Source organism: Hyperolius riggenbachi, chromosome 5 (genome assembly GCF_040937935.1).
Source record: "Hyperolius riggenbachi isolate aHypRig1 chromosome 5, aHypRig1.pri, whole genome shotgun sequence".
Taxonomy (NCBI): domain Eukaryota; kingdom Metazoa; phylum Chordata; class Amphibia; order Anura; family Hyperoliidae; genus Hyperolius; species Hyperolius riggenbachi.
In genome coordinates, this window is record NC_090650.1 from 138,283,145 (window position 1) to 138,304,527 (window position 21,383).

Consider the following 21,383-nt stretch of genomic DNA (forward strand, 5'->3'; position numbering starts at 1 on the left):
CTCCGGCGGCCATCTTGGTTGTGGGTGCTGTTGCCCTCACTATGATGCGCTTCCTTCCCGGATATAAGGAAGCGTTATACGGCTTCCTTCTGTCACTTCTGCAGCTCTTCCTCCGTGGATGGTTATACCTTCTCCTGCTTCTGATTCGTGAGTATAATCTTGCGGAAGTGTGTTTTTTTTTTTTTTATGGTTTATGGTCTGCATTGCTCAATTTGACTCTAGTTCAGCCTGGGTCCTCTGCTTGTTGTAATGGGTATATGTATAGGATACATATACTCCATTTGGTTACATCTAGTTGGCGTGTGTATATATAATATATTTAGATGGTAGAGGACATACGTATGATTTCTATAGACAGTTAGATATGTCCAGATATGTGGATATTCCCTTGCACTTATGTGTATTGGGTTTGGAGTGGTATATGTCTGTTTTAATGTATATATATGTGTATGTATTATATATATGCATGTGTGTATGAGTATATGTGTGTGTATATATATATATATATATATGTGTGTATTTATATGTACATGTATATCTATATGTGGATATTCATTATGGTGAGCTCTATAGTAGCTACCATGAAAGATTGGTAAATCCAATATCTTTCTATTTTGTATAGCTGCTTGATATGGGGAAAAGTAAAGGAGAACACCAAAATTCGAGTTCGAAGTCTAAACCGAAATCGAAGTCGAAATCAAATAGGTAAGGTTGGTAAGTGATGGGGTTTTTCTATTGAGCCAGAAGATTGTTACTAAAAATCTGCATATTCTTTGCAGAAATGAATCTCAATCAAACACTAAGCAAGATGCACGGAACCATCAGGCACATTATTCCAGTGTTAAAGACCATTCCAAACCTAAATCTGTGGTCACTGTAATAAACGAAAAGTCACGTTCACGCTCACCATCCCATAGGAAGTCGTCTTCTCCCAATGCCTCGCTAGAAGAATATGAACCATATTTTAATCCTAATGTACAGAAGCCTGCATTGCCTAGTAAAGACACTTGCTGAATATGTGGAAGATTAGCGTTACCTATTAAAAAAGTATGTGATCTTTGTCACCTGGATATTGCAAGAGAAGATAGGGAGGTGTCCACTCTAATCAAACAAGTAGTTAAAGACACAGTCTCTGAGTTGACAACTAGTCAGACGTCTTCCAGGCCAGGTCCTTCCAGGTCTATTTCTCCAGAAAGATACTCTTCTGAAGAGGACTCTGATCAAGAAGCTGTTGGTTTTGATTTTTCTTTAGTACCTCCCTTTATTTCAAGAGTTAAAGAGGCAATACAGTGGGAAGATGAGGTCACTTCACCTAAGAAAAAGAGGTACTATAAGCAACTAAGTAAAAGTAAGGTATCATTTCCTCTTTTAGAAGAAATAAGGGAATTGATCACAGACGAATGGGAAAAGACCGTTAAAAAACCCTCGTTAAAAAACAAATTGCAGAAAATGTATCCATTGTCCGAGAGTGATGAAGTATTGGTGGCGTCAGATCCACTTGTGGATGCTTCATTAATGAAGATTGTTAAAAATGTAACCTTACCTCTTGAAGATTCAGTTTCTTTCAGCGATCTTATGGACCGCCAAATTGACCAGGACTTGAAAAGAGCGTTCTTAACCTCTGGAGAAGTCACAAGGATAGGAATTTCTCTAACTTCTGTGGCAAAGGCATTAAAAGTGTGGATAGAAGACGTTCAGAAATCAATTCAAGCGGATGCTGAAATAGAAGATGTGACTTTTGCGTTAGAAGAACTCAGTTTAACTTCGGATTTTGTGGGAGCAGCGGCAGTAGACACAGTAAAGAGTTCCAGCAGGTCGATGCTATATAATATTATGGCCAGAAGGGCACTATGGCTGAAACCGTGGTCTGCGGATCCCACGTCCAAGCAGTCCTGGACTAAAATACCATTTGACGGAAAAAATCTGTTTGGGTCCAAAATGGATAGTGCAATTTCAAGAGTCACAGGAGGGAAGTCCGGGCTTATTCCACAGGACAGAAAGTTTAGAAGGTCAAAATATCCTCAAGTAAAGAAACAACAGTATAACAGGTTTAATGAGGCAAAATCCTATAGGCCAGGAAGAGAGTTTAAAAGAAATTGGAAGTCTCAGCCCTTTCAAAGGTCATCCAAGTCTAGAGTCTGTCAACAGGCTGGTGAATCCAAAAAGCCCTTTTGAAAGGAGGCCCGTCCAGGATGTACCAGTGGGAGCAAGGCTACTCCATTTTGGCAACATCTGGGCGGGAAAGATAGAAAACGTCTGGGTAAACAAAACAGTTTCAGAAGGACACAGTTGGACGTTCAGAGGACGTCCTCCAAGATCCAGGTTTGTGCAAACACAGATTCCAAAGAACTTGCAAAAGAAAAAGATACTAGAGGATTACGTCTCAGAGTTAATAAGTCAAAGAGCAGTCAGTGTAGTGCCTCATTCAGAGAGAAGTACTGGCTACTATTCAAAGATATTCCTAGTAAAGAAGAAAACAGGAGACCTAAGACCGGTCTTAGACCTCAAAAGCCTGAACAGGTTTATACTCATACCAAAATTCAAAATGGAGACTCTCAAGTCAATCATAATGTCAATACAGCCAGGAGATTGGATGTCCTCCATAGATCTGAAGGACGCGTATTTCCATGTCCCGATTCATCTCGGTTTTCAACGGTTTTTGCGGTTCGCGGTAGGTCGGCTTCACCTACAGTTTCGATGTCTCCCGTTCGGTCTAGCGACCTCTCCGCGTACGTTTTCAAAGGTTCTCCTTGCCGTTATTTCGTTTACCAGGGTTCAGGGAATACGCGTCCTTCATTATCTGGACGACATCATTCTCCTGGCATCTTCAAAACAACTTCTGCTACAACACCAGAAAATTCTCATAGATATTCTCCAACAGTTTGGGTGGATCATAAACTTCAAAAAGAGTCAGTTGATACCACAACAAAAGATGGACTTTCTTGGAGCAACACTGGACACGGTCCAAAATTCAGTGTCGTTGCCTCAAACCAAAATTCAAGTGATCTGGAACGCTCTGGAGGGTCTATTCCAAATGAATTATATTTCAGTTCGGAAATGTCTGAGAATAGTGGGCCTAATGTCATCCACAATACAGATGGTGTCCTGGGCACATTGGCATCTAAGGCCATTCCAGCTGAATTTTCTTGCTCAGTGGGACAAGAAAAGTATGGATCAACAGATCTACCTGGATCCTTGTGTAAAGAGTTCTCTGACGTGGTGGATGAACACTCACAATCTCGACAAATCACGCCTCCTGTTTCAGCCCAAATGGAAGATAGTGACGACGGATGCCAGTGGTCTAGGATGGGGAGCAGTATATGCAGATCAGGTAGCTCAGGGATCTTGGAGAATACAAGGAGATCTAGTATCGAATATCTTGGAAATGAGGGCTGTATATCAGGCCCTTCTGCATTTCTTGCCCATCCTGAGGGGTTCGGCAGTTCTACTCAGAATAGACAATGTGTCAGTGGTATCATATATCAAAAGGCAAGGAGGGACGCACAGTCGAAGTCTCATGGAGGAATTAGCTCCGATCATGGCTCTAGCCCAGTCCAACTTCCTGGATATAACTGCAGTATATCTACCGGGAAAACAGAACGTTCAGGCAGACTACCTTTCCAGACATCAACTAAACAACAACGAGTGGTCTCTCCACCACTCTGTTTTTCTTCTGTTAGTTCAGAAGTGGGGTCGCCCCCAGGTGGATCTGTTCGCCTCATCGAAAAACCACAAAGTGCCTCTGTACTATTCAAGGTTTACGGATCACAATGCATTGGCAACAGATGCTCTAACACAAGTATGGACATTCACAAAAGCGTATGCATTTCCACCAGTTCCGCTTATTCACAGATTTCTTCTGAAGCTGAGGGTTCTCAATGTGACAGTGCTAGCAGTTCTACCTTACTGGCCAGGAAGGCCATGGTTTCCTCTCCTGTGGCAGTTAAAAGTGGAAGATCCGATTCCGTTACCAGTCTTCCCGAATCTCCTTTCACAGGGAGTAATCTACCACCGAAATCCTCAACGCCTCAAACTGATGGGGTGGCGTTTGAGAGGGCTAGGCTATTAGCCTCAGGATGTACGTAAAGCGTAGTGAATACACTATTGAAGTCCAAAAAACCTTCAACCTCTGCATCATATAATAGGGTCTGGAAAGCGTTTAACGAGTTTGCAAGTGAGGCTAAATTTCAAATTTCCGAAATGAAAGTTACTGATCTATTATCTTTTCTGCAAAAAGGATTAGAGTTAAAGCTTTCCTACTCGACCTTGAGACGACATGTCTCCGCCATATCTTCTATTTCAGGAATCTCTTGGTCATCAAATCCTCTAATAAAGCAATTTTTTTGAGCAGCAATTAAACTTAAACCTCCGATAAAACCCAGGTTTCCCAAATGGGATTTACCTTTAGTGTTGAATTTTCTATCGGAATCAAAAGACTGGCAGAACGACTCAGCATCCATACAAAATCTATCAAAGAAAGCCGTGTTCCTTGTTGCCATCACTTCAGGAAGAAGGGTTTCAGAGTTGCAAGCTCTCTCACACAAAGAACCCTTTCTAGTGTTCTAAGAGGATAGGCTGGTTTTGCATCCGGTTCAGTCGTTTCTGCCGAAAGTAACTTCAATATTCCACCTTAACCAGGAGTGGACACTGCCAAGTTTTAAGTCTTTAGAGGATCCATCAAAACCTCATCCTCTGGATTTGCCCTCTACAATTAAAGCCTATCTTGAAGCAACAATAGCTGTCAGGGACTCTGATCGCCTGTTTATTCTTCCAAAGGGATATAGAAAAGGCAAAATGGCTTCTACAAGAACATTAGCAAATTGGATTGTGTCAGTAATCCAAGAGGCATATAAATCAAATGGTTTACAGCCTCCGCAGGACATTGTTGCTCATTCAACAAGAAGTCTGGCTTCTTCTTGGGCAACCCTGGGTAATGTTTCTCTTTCAAATGTATGTAAGGCGGCCAATTGGGCCTCAGGTCATACCTTTTTAAGGCACTACTGTGTAGACCCAGCAACGTTGTCTGCTGTAGATTTTGGTAAAAAAGTAGTTTCTTCAGCAGTCTCTAATGCCTTGTGACCATTTCTGTTGTATGATTTTCATTAAATTGTGTGTTCAGCATACCCATCCCTTGTTCTGTCTAGTTATTGCCCATTAGTATGCTGACATGGAAAACACCAGGGAATTTGGAAAACTGAATACTCACCTTCGGTAGTTTTCCTTTCCTGGTGTTTCTCCATGTCAGCATACGGGCCCACCCTGTGCTGTCGGCTCGTACTAAATTACACAGAATATCAGCATGGGGTGAAACTAGTCTATTTATCATATTAAGACGTCCTACTGGGCAAAAGGAGGCGGGGCTTTTGCCCATTAGTATGCTGACATGGAGAAACACCAGGAAAGGAAAACTACCGAAGGCGAGTATTCAGTTTTCCAAATTCTCAGGTAGTAACATGAAGTTGTATATTGCATAAGCATCCATGTTTCTGAACTTCAGGAAATGCACACAATCCAGCAAGAACAGATTCTCAATGTGAAGTATAGCTGCAGTGGTCAGTATGGCCAGAGCTTACATCGATAACTACTTACAGAGTCCAGGTGTGACTCCTCACTAGTGGGAAGACTTTCAAGATTGGCATCCTCGCTTTGCTAGAAGCACTTGTGCCCGCTCTGGCCCCAATTATTGCAGCAGGGGCATGGCCACACCACTGGCACGTAGGTCATGATATTTTAAAACCTGACCTGCTGCCATTTCAGTGCTGTTGCATTACCACACAGCCGCAGAATGCTTTCATGCTGTATTTACATTGGCCTTAATTCACTAAGCTTATCTCCTGTCTTTAAAGGGGTTCTTTCGCGAAAAAAGTAGGCAGTTAAAAAATGTGACAGATGACCGGTTTTGGGCCAGTCCATCTTTTTAAGGGGGATTCTCAGGGCTCTCTTTGTTTTCAACAGCATTTCCTGAACAGCAGTTTAACTGCCAAAATAGCAAGATACCAGCCGGCCTCCCTAATCACTTGCACACTATTATGTCAGTTAGATTTTGCAACTGTTGTTCAGGAAATGCTGTTGAAAACAAAGAAAGCCCTGAGAATCCCCCTTAAAAAGATGGATTGGCCCAAAACCTGTCATCTGTCACATTTTTTAACTGCCTACTTTTTTCGCGAAAGAACCCCTTTAATAACTCTTCTGAGCTGTTTCTACAGTTATCACTATGGTGATAACTGTAGAAACAGCTCAAAAGACAGGAGATAAGCTTAGTGAATTGAGGCATTTGTGTCTGTGATGCCTGCCTTGCTGCCCTGCCTGTCAGTCAGTGGCTTTGTTCTGTCACATCAGTTGGTCTGGTCTACCTGCCTGATCCTTGCTAGTCTTTCTTTCTGCTATACCCCTTGCCAGTCTATTTGCCTGTTATTGGCGGTCAGTTTGCCCTGTAAGGCTATGTTCACATTATAAATCGCCATCGCTATCGCAAGTGCTGAGTGATTTATTGAGCTTTTTTAAAAGCACTTTTCCCTGCTCTTTGAGCTTAGAAAACCGTTTTTCTAAGCGCTTTTGATGAGCGATTGAGATCAGTTAAGAAATGAACTATTTTACCCGGAAAAGAATAAATACAATGTGCTTGATTCACTAAGACAAATAGCACACCTTATCAAAGTTAATATGCCTTATCAGAGTATCATAGCGAGTGCTACGAACTTATGCCTGCTAATTGGCAATCCACTCATCCTGCCCTGAGCCCCTGTGGGTTCGTAGCGCTCGCCATGCTACTCTGATAAGGCATATTAACTTTCATAAGGCGTGCTATTTGTCTTAGTGAATCAAGCCCAGTGTATTTATTGTTAAAAGTGCCCGGGAAATTGCAGTACAAAGTGCTTTTTCAAGTGCTTTGCGATTTCCCTATACCTTCCTTTGAGCCAAAGCGCTCAGAAAATGGTACATGTAGCGCGCTTGCGATTTTACTAAAATCGAAACGCTCACATGTTAACACTCTTTCATAGGAAATCATTGCACAAGAGCTTTTAGGGCGATTTCTAAAATCGCCAGCGCTTTAAAAACCATCGGAAACTCATAGGGTGAACTAGCCCTAACTGTCACTACCCGTGAGCCAATGTTCAAAAGTACTTTTAATGTCCGATGCCATCAGCAGGTAAGACAAGGAGTTGCAGGATTTCTAACATAAACATATTTTATATTTATTTACTTACATTTATGAAAAAAAATGTCTCCTTACTTACTTGACTAAATATAAACATAATGTGTAAATTTAACCTATTTTTTTTCTCCAGGTCCGACTGACTCACCATGTAAAACACAAAAATGTTGTGACGTTTTATGAATGGTATGAAACTAGTAATCATCTGTGGCTCGTCGTAGAGCTGTGCACAGGTAAGATATTCCTGTCAGGGCTCGTTTCCACTATCGCGAATCTGCATGCGTCCAACGCATGCAGATTCGCACATGTAATGCAAGTGGATGGGCCTGTTTCCACTGTAGCGTTGTTGAGGTGCGTTTTTTTCAGCGGTAAAAAAACGCACAAAAGAGCCAACGAATTCGCCTGCGAGTGGAATGCATGCGAATCGCCGCTAATGTATTTAATAGGAAATTCGCATGCGGCTATGGTATGCGAATTTTCATGCGAATTCGCATAGGTACCAATGTAATTCAAACAGGCAGTGACATGGTTAATTTCGCATATACCCTCACCTATGCGAATTCGCATGCGAATTCGCGGCAAAAAACGCGCAAAAATTCGCATCCGCATGCTAATTCATGGAATTTCAACAGCGGTGGAATCCAGGCGATTCTGCACCGCAATAGTGGAAACGAGCCCTCAGTGAGCTTACAGTAGGGCCAAGACGCCATGGTTCTCACGCTGGCTGGATTGTTGTAGATGTGCAGCAACTAAATGGCCACAGATTGCTTCTTTCCATCCAAATCCATTTATAGACCGTAAACAAGATCATTACTTTGCAATTATGTTTCCCTTCAAGTCCTTGAGTTTAGCAGCCATCCTTGTTATGATTTGTTGAAGTGACTATGCTTTTGTGGTATCTCTTTTGTCTCATTTGATGCAATTCCATGTAAGATCTTGCGTGAATTCATTGGGAAGTAGTGAAATTCGTTTTTCAATTACACAGAAAGTGAAAAGATTTCTGGGAAAGTCTGATTGCTTCATCACTTGATTGGCTTGTTATCTAAAAATGTGCTTAAATTAAAAGCAATTTTTTTCCCCTCTGCAGTAACAACATTTTACCGTATATTCCGGCGTATAAGACGACCCCCAAATTTTCCAGTTACAATATAGAGTTTGAGATATACTCGCTGTAAAAGACTACCCCTTTTCCAACGCACACCAATTAAAAAAAATATACTGGTGCTATGTATGAACAGATACTGGTGCTGTGCTGTATGTGGTACCCAGTATATAACAGTATACAATTGACTGGTTGGATTGGTCAACTCTCCCTAAGTGGATTGGTCAGCTCTCTCTGTCTCCCTGTTTATCAGAGCGGTATGGAAGAATAGATTGTGCTGTGCCCATAAAACACGCCTCTTTCACCCTTCTGGCCCACACTTGTATAATATAACCTCCTTCTCTGCCTCTCAGACCTCGCACATGTGCGCCTGTGTTGCTTCACTACACTCCTCAGCAGCGGAATCTGAGAGGCGGTAACAGGATAGGGCATATCACCCGACATCAATGACACCCGACGTATAAGACGACCTCTGACTTTTCACAGGATTTTCAGGCTGGTTTCACAGTGAGACGTTAAAGGCGCACGTTAGAGCAGCCTGTAACGCACCCCAACACACAGCAATGAAAAATCAACGGGCTGTTCACAGTGCCCATGTTGCGTTACATTTTAACGCAGCACGTCTACATAACGTACTGCATGCAGTACTTTACACGCGGCTAAGCCGCGTTAGACGGTTTTCACATGCTCAGTAGGGGTTTTTATTTTCATTTTATGGGCAGAGAGGAGGCGGGGAGAGGCCGCTACGTAGCCAGGCACATGGCTACTTATTATTCACTGCACTTGCAGTGTTTACATCCTGGAGTGGCTGCGGATTGGCTGGCGGGACTCCGCAGTGCCTCCGACAGAGCAGGCGCACCAAGAGCTGCTTGTAACGCGGCTCTTGGTAGCGTCCTGCTCCAACACCACCAGGCGTTGCGTTAGGGGCACGTTATGCGACCATAACGTCCCCTAAAACGCAACGTCCCACTGTGAAACCAGCCTCAAGGGTTAATAAGTAGTGTTATACGCCAGAATATACAGTACTTTTTAAAACTGATGGCCTGTAGTGGCGGTCAATGATAGTTCTGGCTTGCACGCAAATTTAATGCAAACTCTGTACAGCTTGGAAGCTGACCAATCAAAATTGTCAGGAAGTTCATCTGATAGGCCATATTCCTAGCTGCAATTTGCATAATAATTTCATGGGGACCGCATTTATTAACATCTCATTGAGTATCTGTAATAACTAGAAATGTGTTTCTGGGCTTTCTTTTAAAATGCTCTCCCAAGTAAAATTTTTTTTTCAGAATTCTTTTGAGGCCTCGTTCACATCATTTAGCGCAGATGGCTGTGCGATCAGAACGCAACGCGTCCAATCACACGCCATCTGCGCTCCTATGCGCTGCGCTGCAGATCCCATTCATTACAATGAATGGGATCTGCTCTGCGATTCACAAAAATGCGTGCAGTACGCGATAGCGCAATCGCGCTGCCACGCAGCGCATATGATGGGAATGGTAGAAGGGCTGTCTATGCCCTTCTACCGTTCTTGCGTGTCGCACACTATACGCGCTGCCAAAATGCGCACGGCAGCGCGTAAAGTCTGAACGAGGCCTAATGAAGTTTAATGAAATTAACACTTCACAATCTTTTTAATAGAACACAAGACGTACTGTATACATCAAGAAGCATGTAAAGTTGCATGTGTGAAATTTCTTTTTTGAGAACCTTTGTGAACAGTTTTTCCGTATAGAATTATTGTTCAAGTTAACTGTTGCATAACAAACATACTTTTGATTTACATTATAACCCATTAACAACTAAAGTCTTCATATGATCTAAACTCTCTCCCAAGTTAATTACCACCTCCTTCCTCCTCTGCTTCCAATAAAAACCCTGGGTAGTAAGCAGGCTGCCTTGCCACTCAACATACCTCCAGTTGTTTAGACAGAGGGGTGTGTGTCTGGATTTCAGGAAGCCAGACTGCCACAGAAAGGAGAAGGGGGTCACATAACCTGTGATTCTAAGGTGCAAATTCCTGAGTGGCGAGTACATTTTTTAAATCGCTTGCCACAAAGGTTATGTCTGTTTTTGACAAAATAAGATATTTCAGGCCTAGGTTAGTTGCAACTATTACTATTTTTAATAATGCTGGAGCTAGTCTAACGTTTGCAAGTATACAAAGGTGAAAAAAAACACTTGTAAGAAATAAACTATTATTCATTTATTTTTATTTAAATTGTCCAAATGTTCTCTTCTTTTTATTTGGGTAGGGATTTTAAGGGTTTTCTTTGTCATCAAAAATGAGAGCAATGAGGTTATGCTGAGGTCAGGATGGTGCCTTTTTTTTTTTTTTTAAATCAACCTGTTTTTAAATTGCCTCCTCCTTCTCCTGGGCACCATAGTTTGTGATAAGCTGCTTATCCTTGACATGGACAAAAACACTTTGCAAGGAAGGAAGTTATGAAGGGTTCTGCACCCTCTACAGCAAAAGTCAGGTGGGCTGGTATTGTTTTGTTGGGGGAGCACCACATTGGTCATCACTGCCGTTTTAGCAGTGATGACCAATAACATCCCGCAATGGCATAAGTGGTTAGAAGACCTGTAAATCAAGGGTGGTGCAATTTTTTTCTAGTAGACCGTTAAAGTAATTAGTGTTCACAATTGGCCCAACAATGGTCTATGGAAATTAATGTGGCTATTAATACCCCATCCCCCAGATGATCGATTCATCCAATTTGATCGTTATGATTGGGCCCACTAACGGGTAGAAAAACTGTAACCAATCTGATCAGATTGATGGAATGAATCTGAAAAATGGATTGATTCCATATATCTCATTGGATTGGTTTGCATTTTTTAATTTAATTAGTATCCCATACAATAATTTCCAATCTATCACAACAATCGTTTGGGCTGATTTGTCTGGGGGATTGTATCGTTAATGGCTACCTTTGGGATTACTGGATCTAGCCAGTAGCTGTTACAAACTTATCTGACGCTGCTGCTGGCGGCTCCTCCGGCGGTTCTGGGCAGCGGCGGAAGCCTCTTACTTCATCTCCATCTGGCGGCATCCCCAACTCCCCTGTGTATGTGAGTCAGCGCGGCTGTTCCGGCCGTGTCTCTAGGCGGGCGCGCATGGTTCAGAATAGCCTTTATAGGCTAAGGAGGCGGGTGTGAGGTGTGTCAGCTGATGTAGTGGTCAGCTGACACTGGCTCCCGCAGGAGTGCTGCTGATTGGCTGGAAGTTCCGGGGGTGTGGTTCTGTACCTTACCTCGGTACTTAAAGATAAACTCCGGCCAAGAATTGAACTTTATCCCAATCAGTAGCTGATACCCCCTTTTACATGAGAAATCTATTCCTTTTCACAAACAGACCATCAGGGGGCGCTGGATGACTGATATTGTGGTGAAACCCCTCCCACAAGAAGCTCTGAGTACCGAGGTACTTCTGGCAGTTTCCTGAGAAATCTATTCCTTTTCACAAACAGACCATCAGGGGGCGCTGGATGACTGATATTGTGGTGAAACCCCTCCCACAAGAAGCTCTGAGTACCGAGGTACTTCTGGCAGTTTCCTGTCTCTTAACCCTGTTACATTGTGGGAAATAGCTGTTTACAGCTGTTTCCAACCGCCAAAACAGCAAGGCAGCAGCTACATCACTTGCCAGCAGTAAAAATGTCACCATGTAATAAATTTCAGAATATAAATCAGGGATTTAAAATATTTTACAATGGGCAATCACTGACTAAATCATTTATACATAATTATTGTAAAAATGAAGCACTTTTTTATTACATTATTTTCACTGGAGTTCCTCATTAAGTCCTGACTTGTCAGTTGTCCAGTGTCTGTTATAGCTATCAGTTCGCTGACCGCTGGACCTTGCCTTACTGCTGTGCCTAGTCAGCTAGTTTTCAGAGCTATATACATATGCAGACACTGCCGATATATATGTACTCTAGTTAGATCAGTATTGTATTTTGTATATTGTAATTCTCTGATTACTTACTTACTAATTCTTCTGCTATATATTCTGTGTATGACCCGGCTCGCCCCTTACTTTGATTTTGTCTCATCCTTCTTGTATTGCAGTCATTTGATACTAGTTATGACCTCGGCCTCTTAACCTCCCTAGAGTTCTGGACGAGCTAGGCTCATTCAGAGACGCCGGAGGTGACCGCTTAGGCCCCGCTGGGGCGATTTGAATATTTTTTTTTTTAAACACGCAGCAAGCACTTTGCTTGCTGCGTGCCTTACCCGATCTCCGCCGCTACCTGCCGCGATGCAGGGCCCCCCCAGGCGAGAACCCATGCGCTGCCTGGCCAATCACGCTGAGGGGTGGATCGGGTCTCCCTGTGACGTCGATGACGTCATGACGCGCGTCGCCATGGCGACGGGGGAAGCCCTCCAGGAAATCCCGTTCAGAACGGGATTTCCGGACGGGCCATTGCTCCAGCGGCGATCGGAGGGGTGGGAGGGACGCCGCAGGGAGGGGGGAATCATGTAGCTAGCGCTAGGCTAGCTACATGAAAAATAAAAAATAAAAATATGTGCAAAAAACGTTCTCGCAGCCGCAGGGCCGCGGGAATCAGGACGCCAGGCAGGTTAAACGACTGTCTCTGCCTTACCCTCGGTACCTCAGTTTCTGATACGTGTGTGACCTTTGGCTATCCCCGACTTCCCGATATCTCTATATTCAAAGTATCTAATGTTCAGGCATTACAGTAGCAACAGGGTCCTAACCCCCAGCATTATGACATGTGCTGGGGAGACTAGGTATACGCTAAATATGAGGCTCAACAGACATTAATGACCATGTTGGCCATAGACATAGCAATCACCCCTGCGACCCCTGCCATTGCAGGGGATCCTGGAGGCTTATGGGGGGGGGGGGGGGGCCTCCCTCAACAGCAAGTGCAGTCAATTAACAAACAAAAAAAAACAAAAAACCTTATGTTCACAAAAACTGTCCCCGCCATGTCCTCCTGCCATGCAAAGTAGCGAGTACCGAAAGCGTAATTTTTTTTCCTGCTTCCAGACGCTGCTTCACAGCAGAACACTCCCTGCTACCATTTGCTGGTTCCCGATCACGTTACCCTCATGGGGTTTCAGGGACCAAGAGGACTCCATGCTAGCATTTTTGCAGGCCCTATTAAAGTGAACCCGAGGTGGGTTTGAAGAATATTATCTGCATACAGAGGCTGGATCTGCCTATACAGCCCAGCATCTGTTGCTATCCCAAACCCCCCTAAGGTCCCCCTGCACTCTGCAATCCCTCATAAATCACAGCCACGCTGCTGTGTTTATCTCTATAGTGTCAGTCTGCTGCTCTCCCCGCCTCCTGCAGAACTCCAGTCCCCGCCTGCATCCCTTCCCTCCCTGCTGATTGGAGGGAAGGGACGGGGCAGGGACCGGAGCTGTGCAGGAGGCGGGGGAGCAGCTGAGACTGACACTACAGATGTAAACACAGCCTCACAGCACGGCTGTGATTTATGAGGGATTGCAGAGTGCAGGGGGACCTTAGTGAGGTTTGGGATAGCAACAGAGGCTGGGCTGTATAGGCAGATCCAGCCTCTGTATGCAGATAACATTCTTAGACACACCTCGGGTTCTCTTTAAGTCTAGCTACATCCGTGATGTTGTCCAAGAATATAGCGTGTGTACAGGTGTTCCCTAGTACAAGGTTCTTTGGTGCAATCCCAGTCTTTTAATTGGGTAAAAATGGTCAGTCTGCCAGAGCACAGTCAGACCAAAGATTCTGCAAATTGTAGGCAAGACAAGCACTCTTTATTCTCTGAAGAAACTTCACTGCTTTATTCAGAAGTCCATACAAATATACACTAGAACATTCTGCTGCTCTACATTGGCAAAGGTATTTGATCCATCCATAAGATAGTAATGCAAGCCTACTGCTAACGGACACAAATGTAAGCAGCAGTGTTGCATTAGCACTGTTACCTCGTCTCACAAAACATACCCAAATTATGACAACAGTCACTGGCAAAGAGCTGTTTCAGGCAGGTTATTGCCCCTTATCAAGCCAGGGTTCTGCACTTCCATACGGCAGCTGCTTCAGAGAGTAAAGTGTGCCAGTCCTTTCTACAATGTAAGGTGCCCCCTGACAGCACATAAAGATCCGGCATGCTGGATCTTTAGGAACAATGATGCCCAAGAAAGTCAAAAAACTAAATTTCACAAAAAGAAATCAAAGCAAACATTGGAATATTTACCATAGGTACCACTGCATATTTATAAAAGTTTACTTGTCTGTTTAACTGGAACTTAATGCATTGTAGGGGGATCGTTGGAGACAGTTATTGCTCAGGATGAACATTTACCTGAAGACACTATTCGGGGATTTGGTATTGATATTGTTTCAGCTCTTCGTTATATCCATGAACTTGGAATTTTGTTCTGTGACCTCAATCCTCGAAAGGTAAGAGCATTGCATAATGGTTTGGTATGTATGTATGTATGTATGTATGTATGTATGTATGTATGTACAGTATGTATGTATGTATATATATATATATATATATATATATATATATATATATATATATATATATATATATATTTATTATATACATTTTTGTGCACGTGTATGCAACCACAAAATGATCCTGTAAACAAGGGACGAGAACAAGTCCACTGTAACTTCTCCTCAAAGGATATACTTGTGCTGTGCATACAAAATGAAGGACCAGCCGGCAGAGGTTACACTGTGAGTCTGGTGCAGTAGACTGTCCAACTTCTCGGAAAGAGCAGGTAACGATCCTGAGGGACACTGGAGGAATTGACGCTTAGAACCACAGGTGATAATCATTTCTTTGCTTAAAGCAGACTAGCCGTTTGGTCCTTCATTTCTTTGCTTAACGCAGACTAGCCGTTTGGTCCTTCATTTTATATGCACAGCACAAGTATAACCTTTGAGGAAAAGTGACAGTGGACTTGTTCTTGTCCCTTGTTTACAGGATCATTTTGTGGTTGCATACATGTGCACAGAAAAAAAATGATGTGTAAGGAATACTATAATTTTTTTTCTGGATGAATTTTAAACCATATAAAGAAAAATAAAATTATGAGATTTTAATCAATTGCGCTCCTTTACTTTTGAAATTAATCGTGGTAGTCCTTTTGACAGTGGGGTTAAGGGGCACAGCACTGTAAACTAGGTAGCAGCAGGTGGGATGATTAATTCGTAAAGATAATAACATAACTGGGTCAAGCAGCGCCATCTAGTTTTATTTGGAGCTAGTTACATTTTATTTATCGGGACACATTTATGAGTTTCTAGCTTTAACGTTTGGGTCCATATTCCATTGTCTTTTCACAGTTGCCATAGCCTGTCATGGTAGTCTGTAGCCAGTGGATGGATGGGCTATGTCATTATGCTGCGTAATTGTCTGTTTGTAAAATGAATCCAGGTGGTAATTTAGGAATACAGAGTATTGCAGCTCCTTTTACTTTTTTTAGCATTCATAAGAAGTACACACTATTCAATTACAGAGCTTTTTTTTTCTTCTTTTGTCACTGCAAACCTAGCATATGTGTAAAGGGTGGGGTAAGCGCATCCACTCAGGATGCTCTGGCATCGTACACACTGGCCACTGCATTTACATTCCACCCATCCGCCAGTACTTCCCCTGCCTTTCTTGTTGTTTGTGCAATCTCTCCTTATCTTCTGCTCACCTGAAGACCAGGAACCATGAGGCTTACAGCTACCTACCTTACTACCTAGCAACAGGGAGGATTCTCATTGGTCCACATGGACCAATTAAAATTATCTCTGTTGCAAGAGGATTCCCAATGGTTCTTTTGCTAACCAATAGGAAGCCCTATGCTTTTTGGTCTCCGGGACGAGCAGGGAAGGTATGCTGTTTTCGTGCAGCAGGAAGCCTAATGGAAACAGACATGTTCCATCCCCATAGGCTTTCATTATATTCCATTTGTGTTTGCAGTCAGGTGACTGCGGAAAAATTCAACAATTCAATACTTTGCATTTGCAGTCCGGCGATTTCGTTGTGCATTTGTGTTCAGTTTGATAATGTACATGCGTTCAATAGATAGGATGCATTTAACATTAGTTTTTGTGTTTAAAGCGGATCTGAGATGAAAAACGAACTATAACAAGTAACTTGTCTATATATCTTATCTGGCTGAATGGTGTAATGGTTAAGGGCTCTGACTCTGACACGGGAGACCAGGGTTCAAATCTCGGCTCTACTTGTTCAGTAAGCCAGCACCTATTCAGTAGGACACCTTTGGCAAGTCTCCCTAACACTGCTACTGCCTATAGAGCGCGTCCTAGTGGCTGCAGCTCTGGTGCTTTGAGTCCGCCAGGAGAAAAGCGAGATATAAATGTTATTTGTCTTGTCTTGTCTTATCTAAAGTTTAGATGGTTTACACAGCAAATCTAGCTGCAAACAGTTTTAATAGAATATGATTATTTACTCCTGTGATACAATGACAGCAGCCATGTTGTTTGTAAACATTACACAGAGGCAAGCTTATCTGCATCTTGAGCCATCAGCCTAATCCCCTCTCCTCCTCCCCTCTGCCTCTGAAATCAATGGCTAGTAATACCTCCCCCTCCTCCAGCCCACACTGAGCTCACATGAGCCCTTGCTACTGCCAAGGCTCTCCGAAACCCTGTGGGCGTGGCTTTTTTAGTTTATAGGGAATTAGAGTATTAAAACAAAAAAGTATTTGGCTTGAGGCATGCCCTATAAACAATAGGAAAGGAACACAATTATTTCCAAATACTATAATTAAAATATATAAATACATAATTAAAATCTTATGATAACCAGGACAAATAAGCAGATACAATTTGTGGGTTTTATGCACAGTAGCAGTGTTTATATTAAAACTATAGGGGATGAAATTGGAGAAATAGTGTATTTTTTTTTCTTTTTTTTCCCCTTGTTTTTCCCATTTAAAATGCATGAAAATAAAGTAATTACTGAAAATAGATATTAACCCCAAAAAGCCCAATTAGTGGTGAAAAAAACAAGATATAGATAATTTCATTGTGATTAGTAGTGATTGAGCTATTGGCAAATGAAAGGGATGAGCACTGAAAGGTGAAAATCTCTCTTGTCCGTTAGGGTAAAAACCCCTTTTGAGTGAAGTGGTTAAGGTAACCATACATCAGAAGATTATGGGCAGATTTGACAAAGAGACAAATTTATTTCTAATCAAATCTGATTAGAGAGAGATTTGCATCTTTGTTGAAGCTGCCCATATAATGCAGATTGATTCCCGTCTGATTTCAGTATGAAATCTCCAGGGAATCGTCCGCCCTGCCGCTGCCCCTCTAATGTATAAATGTGTAACCTTCTGTGTGTGCATTTATACATTATCTTTCCTGCATCAGCCTCTGCCTGGTGTCTGTCTGTCTTCGGGTGGCTCTTCTACCAGCTGCATACCCGCTGGTGGCGGCGCATAGCATATGACATCACGCTATGCGCCAGTGGCGTGTACAGAGTTGACAGAAGAGCCGCCCAGAGGTTTCAGAGATGGACACCACGTGGAGGCTGACACAGGACAGGTAGTGTATATATGCACTCTTGGGGGGCACATTTATACATTGGGGGGCAGCGGCGGGGGCTTCCATCGTTTCATCGCTCGTTCCGAAATTGACCGCCGTGCACCCGATCAACCAACTTCAGCCCAGCATCAGGCGTGATCGATTAACGCAACCAATTTAGGAATGAAATTGGTCGCATTATCGTTTGGGCCTACACTTGGCACCTATTTTCAACCAATTAGATAATAATCCAATTGGTTGGTCGATTGTCCAACAAAGTCGACAGATGTATGGACACCTTAACCTTCCTGCCTGTAAGCCCGTGCTCGGGCTCCCCGCCGCAGGGGATCACATGGCACAGGGAGGTTTTTTTTTGTTTTGTTTTTTTATAAAAGCTGCTGTGTATTGTTAAGCTAGCACTTCGCTAGCTAATCATGTGCCCAAAGTTCCTCCGATTGCCGCCGTAATACGTACCCCACAGGGATCCCATCAGCTCCGAGCTTCGCTATGGGGAGGATCGGGACTGCGCATGACGTCATAACGTCGATGACGTCATGTCCGATCGTCGCCATAGCAACGGGTGAAGCTGCGGCTCTCGCGCGATCGCGGTCGGGTAAACATTGCCAGCGGCGATCGGGGGGGGGGGGGGGGGGGGCACATAGTTAGCTAGCAAAGTTCTAGCTAACAAATACAAAACATTTGTTATTTAAAAAATCCCTCCCGCGGACGCAACCACTGCAGCTGCGTCTTGCCAGGAGGGTTAAGTCATTAAAGGTATTATCTAAACAAGCTTTTCAGTACTATGATATTGAATCCCATGCATTTAATTTGCATTGTTCAGTTTAGCTTATAAAGTTGTCTAGCTCCTCTATCTGCCAGCTTTGTATGCAGCTGCGTTTAGGCAGGGAGTTGTCTTGCACCCCAGGTCTGTTTCACTGCTAATATGTGTTTTATGTGTACCTCACCTGGTTCTACTCTGTGTGAATATTTTGAAACAAAAGAGGTTTTCCAATGTGTACCTAGCCTTGATGTATGCTCTTTTATTATTCAAAAAAAGTCCAAATGCTAGCGAGACCGTAATGGGTTTGTCTACTTCCAAAACCACAGCCTGCATTTGGGCTGTTGGGACTGGCAGGTCACTATTATAAAACAGACCCATAATAACTGGATAGCGGTTTTAACTGGATGATGACTGGGTAGTGTAGTGGTTATGAGCTCTGCCTCTGACACAGACCTGGGTTTGGATCTCAGCTCTCCCTGTTTGGTAAGCCAGCAGCTATTCAGTAAATAGACCTATTCATTAAGAATTTATAAAGAGAGAACATAACACTTAATTATGGGTCAAAAGAGTTGGTAACAATACTTTTCCTGAAACAGATCTTGAGGCACAAGTTCTGTATAAAGAAGCAATGTCCATGGTTACTTGGGATTGTGCTTCAAGTAGCAACCAAGGGTCGCTTCCACTGTGTTGGAATAGTATCAAGACATGTAGCTCAAGAGATATAGTATGTAAGTATATAAATAGATATTTGTTGAAGAAAAAAAAAATGTTCCGTAAGATACAGCTATATGACAGATATGCAGCAGTCTCAGTCCTTGCTCTGATCGACTGCTCTGGATCTATTCAGTCACAATGAGAAAGCAATAACAGTAGTTGCTCTGAATAATGCAACAATTTAGAAATGATAAAGGGAGGAAAGGGCAGAAAGAATGAAAGAAGCAGGATGGTCAAGCATTATTCGGTTTAGGAATTCTCTGGAGGGGTATGGGAGAGTTGGCTTGTCAATCTTGAGAGTAAAAGCTGGTTCACACTATATGCACTTTTCTAAGTGCCAGAAATTTGAAAGCTCTTGCTAATGTAATGTTATAGGGGATTTAAAAAAAAGAATCATCATTCAAGTGAGAACACATACATAGCATTACATTAGCAAGAGCTTTTCAAATCACTGGGGCTTGTAGTGTGAACCAGCCCTAAGTGTGGGAAAAGTGGACTAACCATTGGTAGGTTTCTACAAAACTTAGGGCTCAATTCACTAAGGGCAGTTCAGTAAAATAATGTAGGTCGGTAAAATACTGCATTTGGTATTTTACAATTCACAAAGATTTCCCACATGTGGTAGAAGTTTGGTAATTTACCAAACAAACATGCTTCGATCTACTAAGCCCTGCTCAGTAAGTCTCGCTTACCAGCTCTGGAGCAGGTCAGTCAGGAAGCTGTGGGTCTGTGTGCATGAGTCATGGTTTTTCTGTCCAGTGCATCCCCAGCATCATTTTAGATGTGCTGGAGCCATTAAAGGGAGCTCTTCTTTATACCAGTATAAAAATCTTCACATCTAAAGGGATACAGAAAAGCCTTTTAAAATTGTCTCCTTTCCCTGCTCTGCATTCTGAAGTCCCTCCCTCCCGAGGGGTGAGTAGCAGGGCTGTGTGGCTCTCCCCATTGGCTGTCTGCTACATCTGTCAATGTTACTGAAAGGATATTGTAAGCTACTGGCTGGTCAAAGCTGGAGGTAAATACCAAACACTTTCACTTGATTTACCTAAATTCCTTAATTTTTATAAATTGCAGTTGCCACACAAGTAGGTGATTTACCTCACTAGTCGGTAATTTTACTTTTCAGTGTGGTAATAGGTTTAGTGAATTGGCATTTGGCAAGGTGATAGGTAAAATCAGCTGTTTTCTGCATTACCGAAGTGGTAATGCTTAGTGTAATGAGGCCTTAGATAAGAACACTTCCAAGCAGTACCTGTCAGCAGATTAATGACACTGTGCGTGCATTCAAACGGCAGTACCAAATTATGCAAAGGCTGAACTGATCTCAATAACACCTCAAAATTAAGGAAGACCCTCAGCTACACATAATAGGTTGAACTCTATGAATGATAAAAACAACTTGCATGAAATTTACCTTCACTTGCACTATTTGCTTAATTTGCATTCAGTTGTACTAATGGCGTATGTTCACTTCCAAAATGGTTTGCATGCAAAGTCATTCAGTACCTTTTCACCATGATGAGGTACTCTCCAGTCGAAAGGGTAGGCACTAATATGTGGCTTGTAAACCAACTTACTTGTGGGATTTTAAAAATACACATAGAGGTGCGCAATACAGGAGAGGCCCTAGGCACTCACACTGCCCAGAACCCTGCTTTGCAAACCACACCCTGGGGAGCAGCGCAGACAGCTCCCAAAAATGCTCTCACCACCTGTGGGGACCATCCACAACTGCCCCCACCAACAAGGAGATTACCCACTAGTAGGTTAGAGCACTTTCAAGCAGCACCTACCTCATAAATGGTCCCCTGAAGCCTGCACAATTTGTACGGTCAAACTACAGTACCAAATTATGCAAGGGCTGATCAATACTTTGATATTGAGTAACTCAAACCATTTTGTTTCAGATAAAAAAAGGTTTTGGTGTTTCACCTAGTGAACACCTAGGTGGTAAGCAGAGAAAGGCTAGGACCCCAGTGGTGCAGTACAGTTACTGTAGTTTAGGGGCACAGTGTATAATTCTATACTTACAAGGATGGGTTGCAGATCCCTGCAACCACCTTATAGGCTTGCAGAAAATAAATCGTCCCCGCTCACTTCCCAGGTCCTGGCG

The 21,383-nt window shown here is 42.9% G+C and overlaps 1 protein-coding gene across 4 annotated transcripts in view; it reads left to right on the plus strand.

Annotated features, from left to right (window-relative positions):
- The window catches only part of ULK4 (unc-51 like kinase 4), an 892,004-nt gene that overhangs the window by 12,565 nt on the left and 858,056 nt on the right, over positions 1–21,383 (plus strand). For all 4 annotated transcript variants that reach the window (XM_068236316.1, XM_068236318.1, XM_068236315.1 and 1 more), the window contains exons 3-4: positions 7,290–7,389; positions 14,540–14,679. In XM_068236316.1, coding sequence (XP_068092417.1) covers positions 7,290–7,389; positions 14,540–14,679 — 240 coding nt within the window. The remainder of the gene's footprint in view (positions 1–7,289; positions 7,390–14,539; positions 14,680–21,383) is intronic.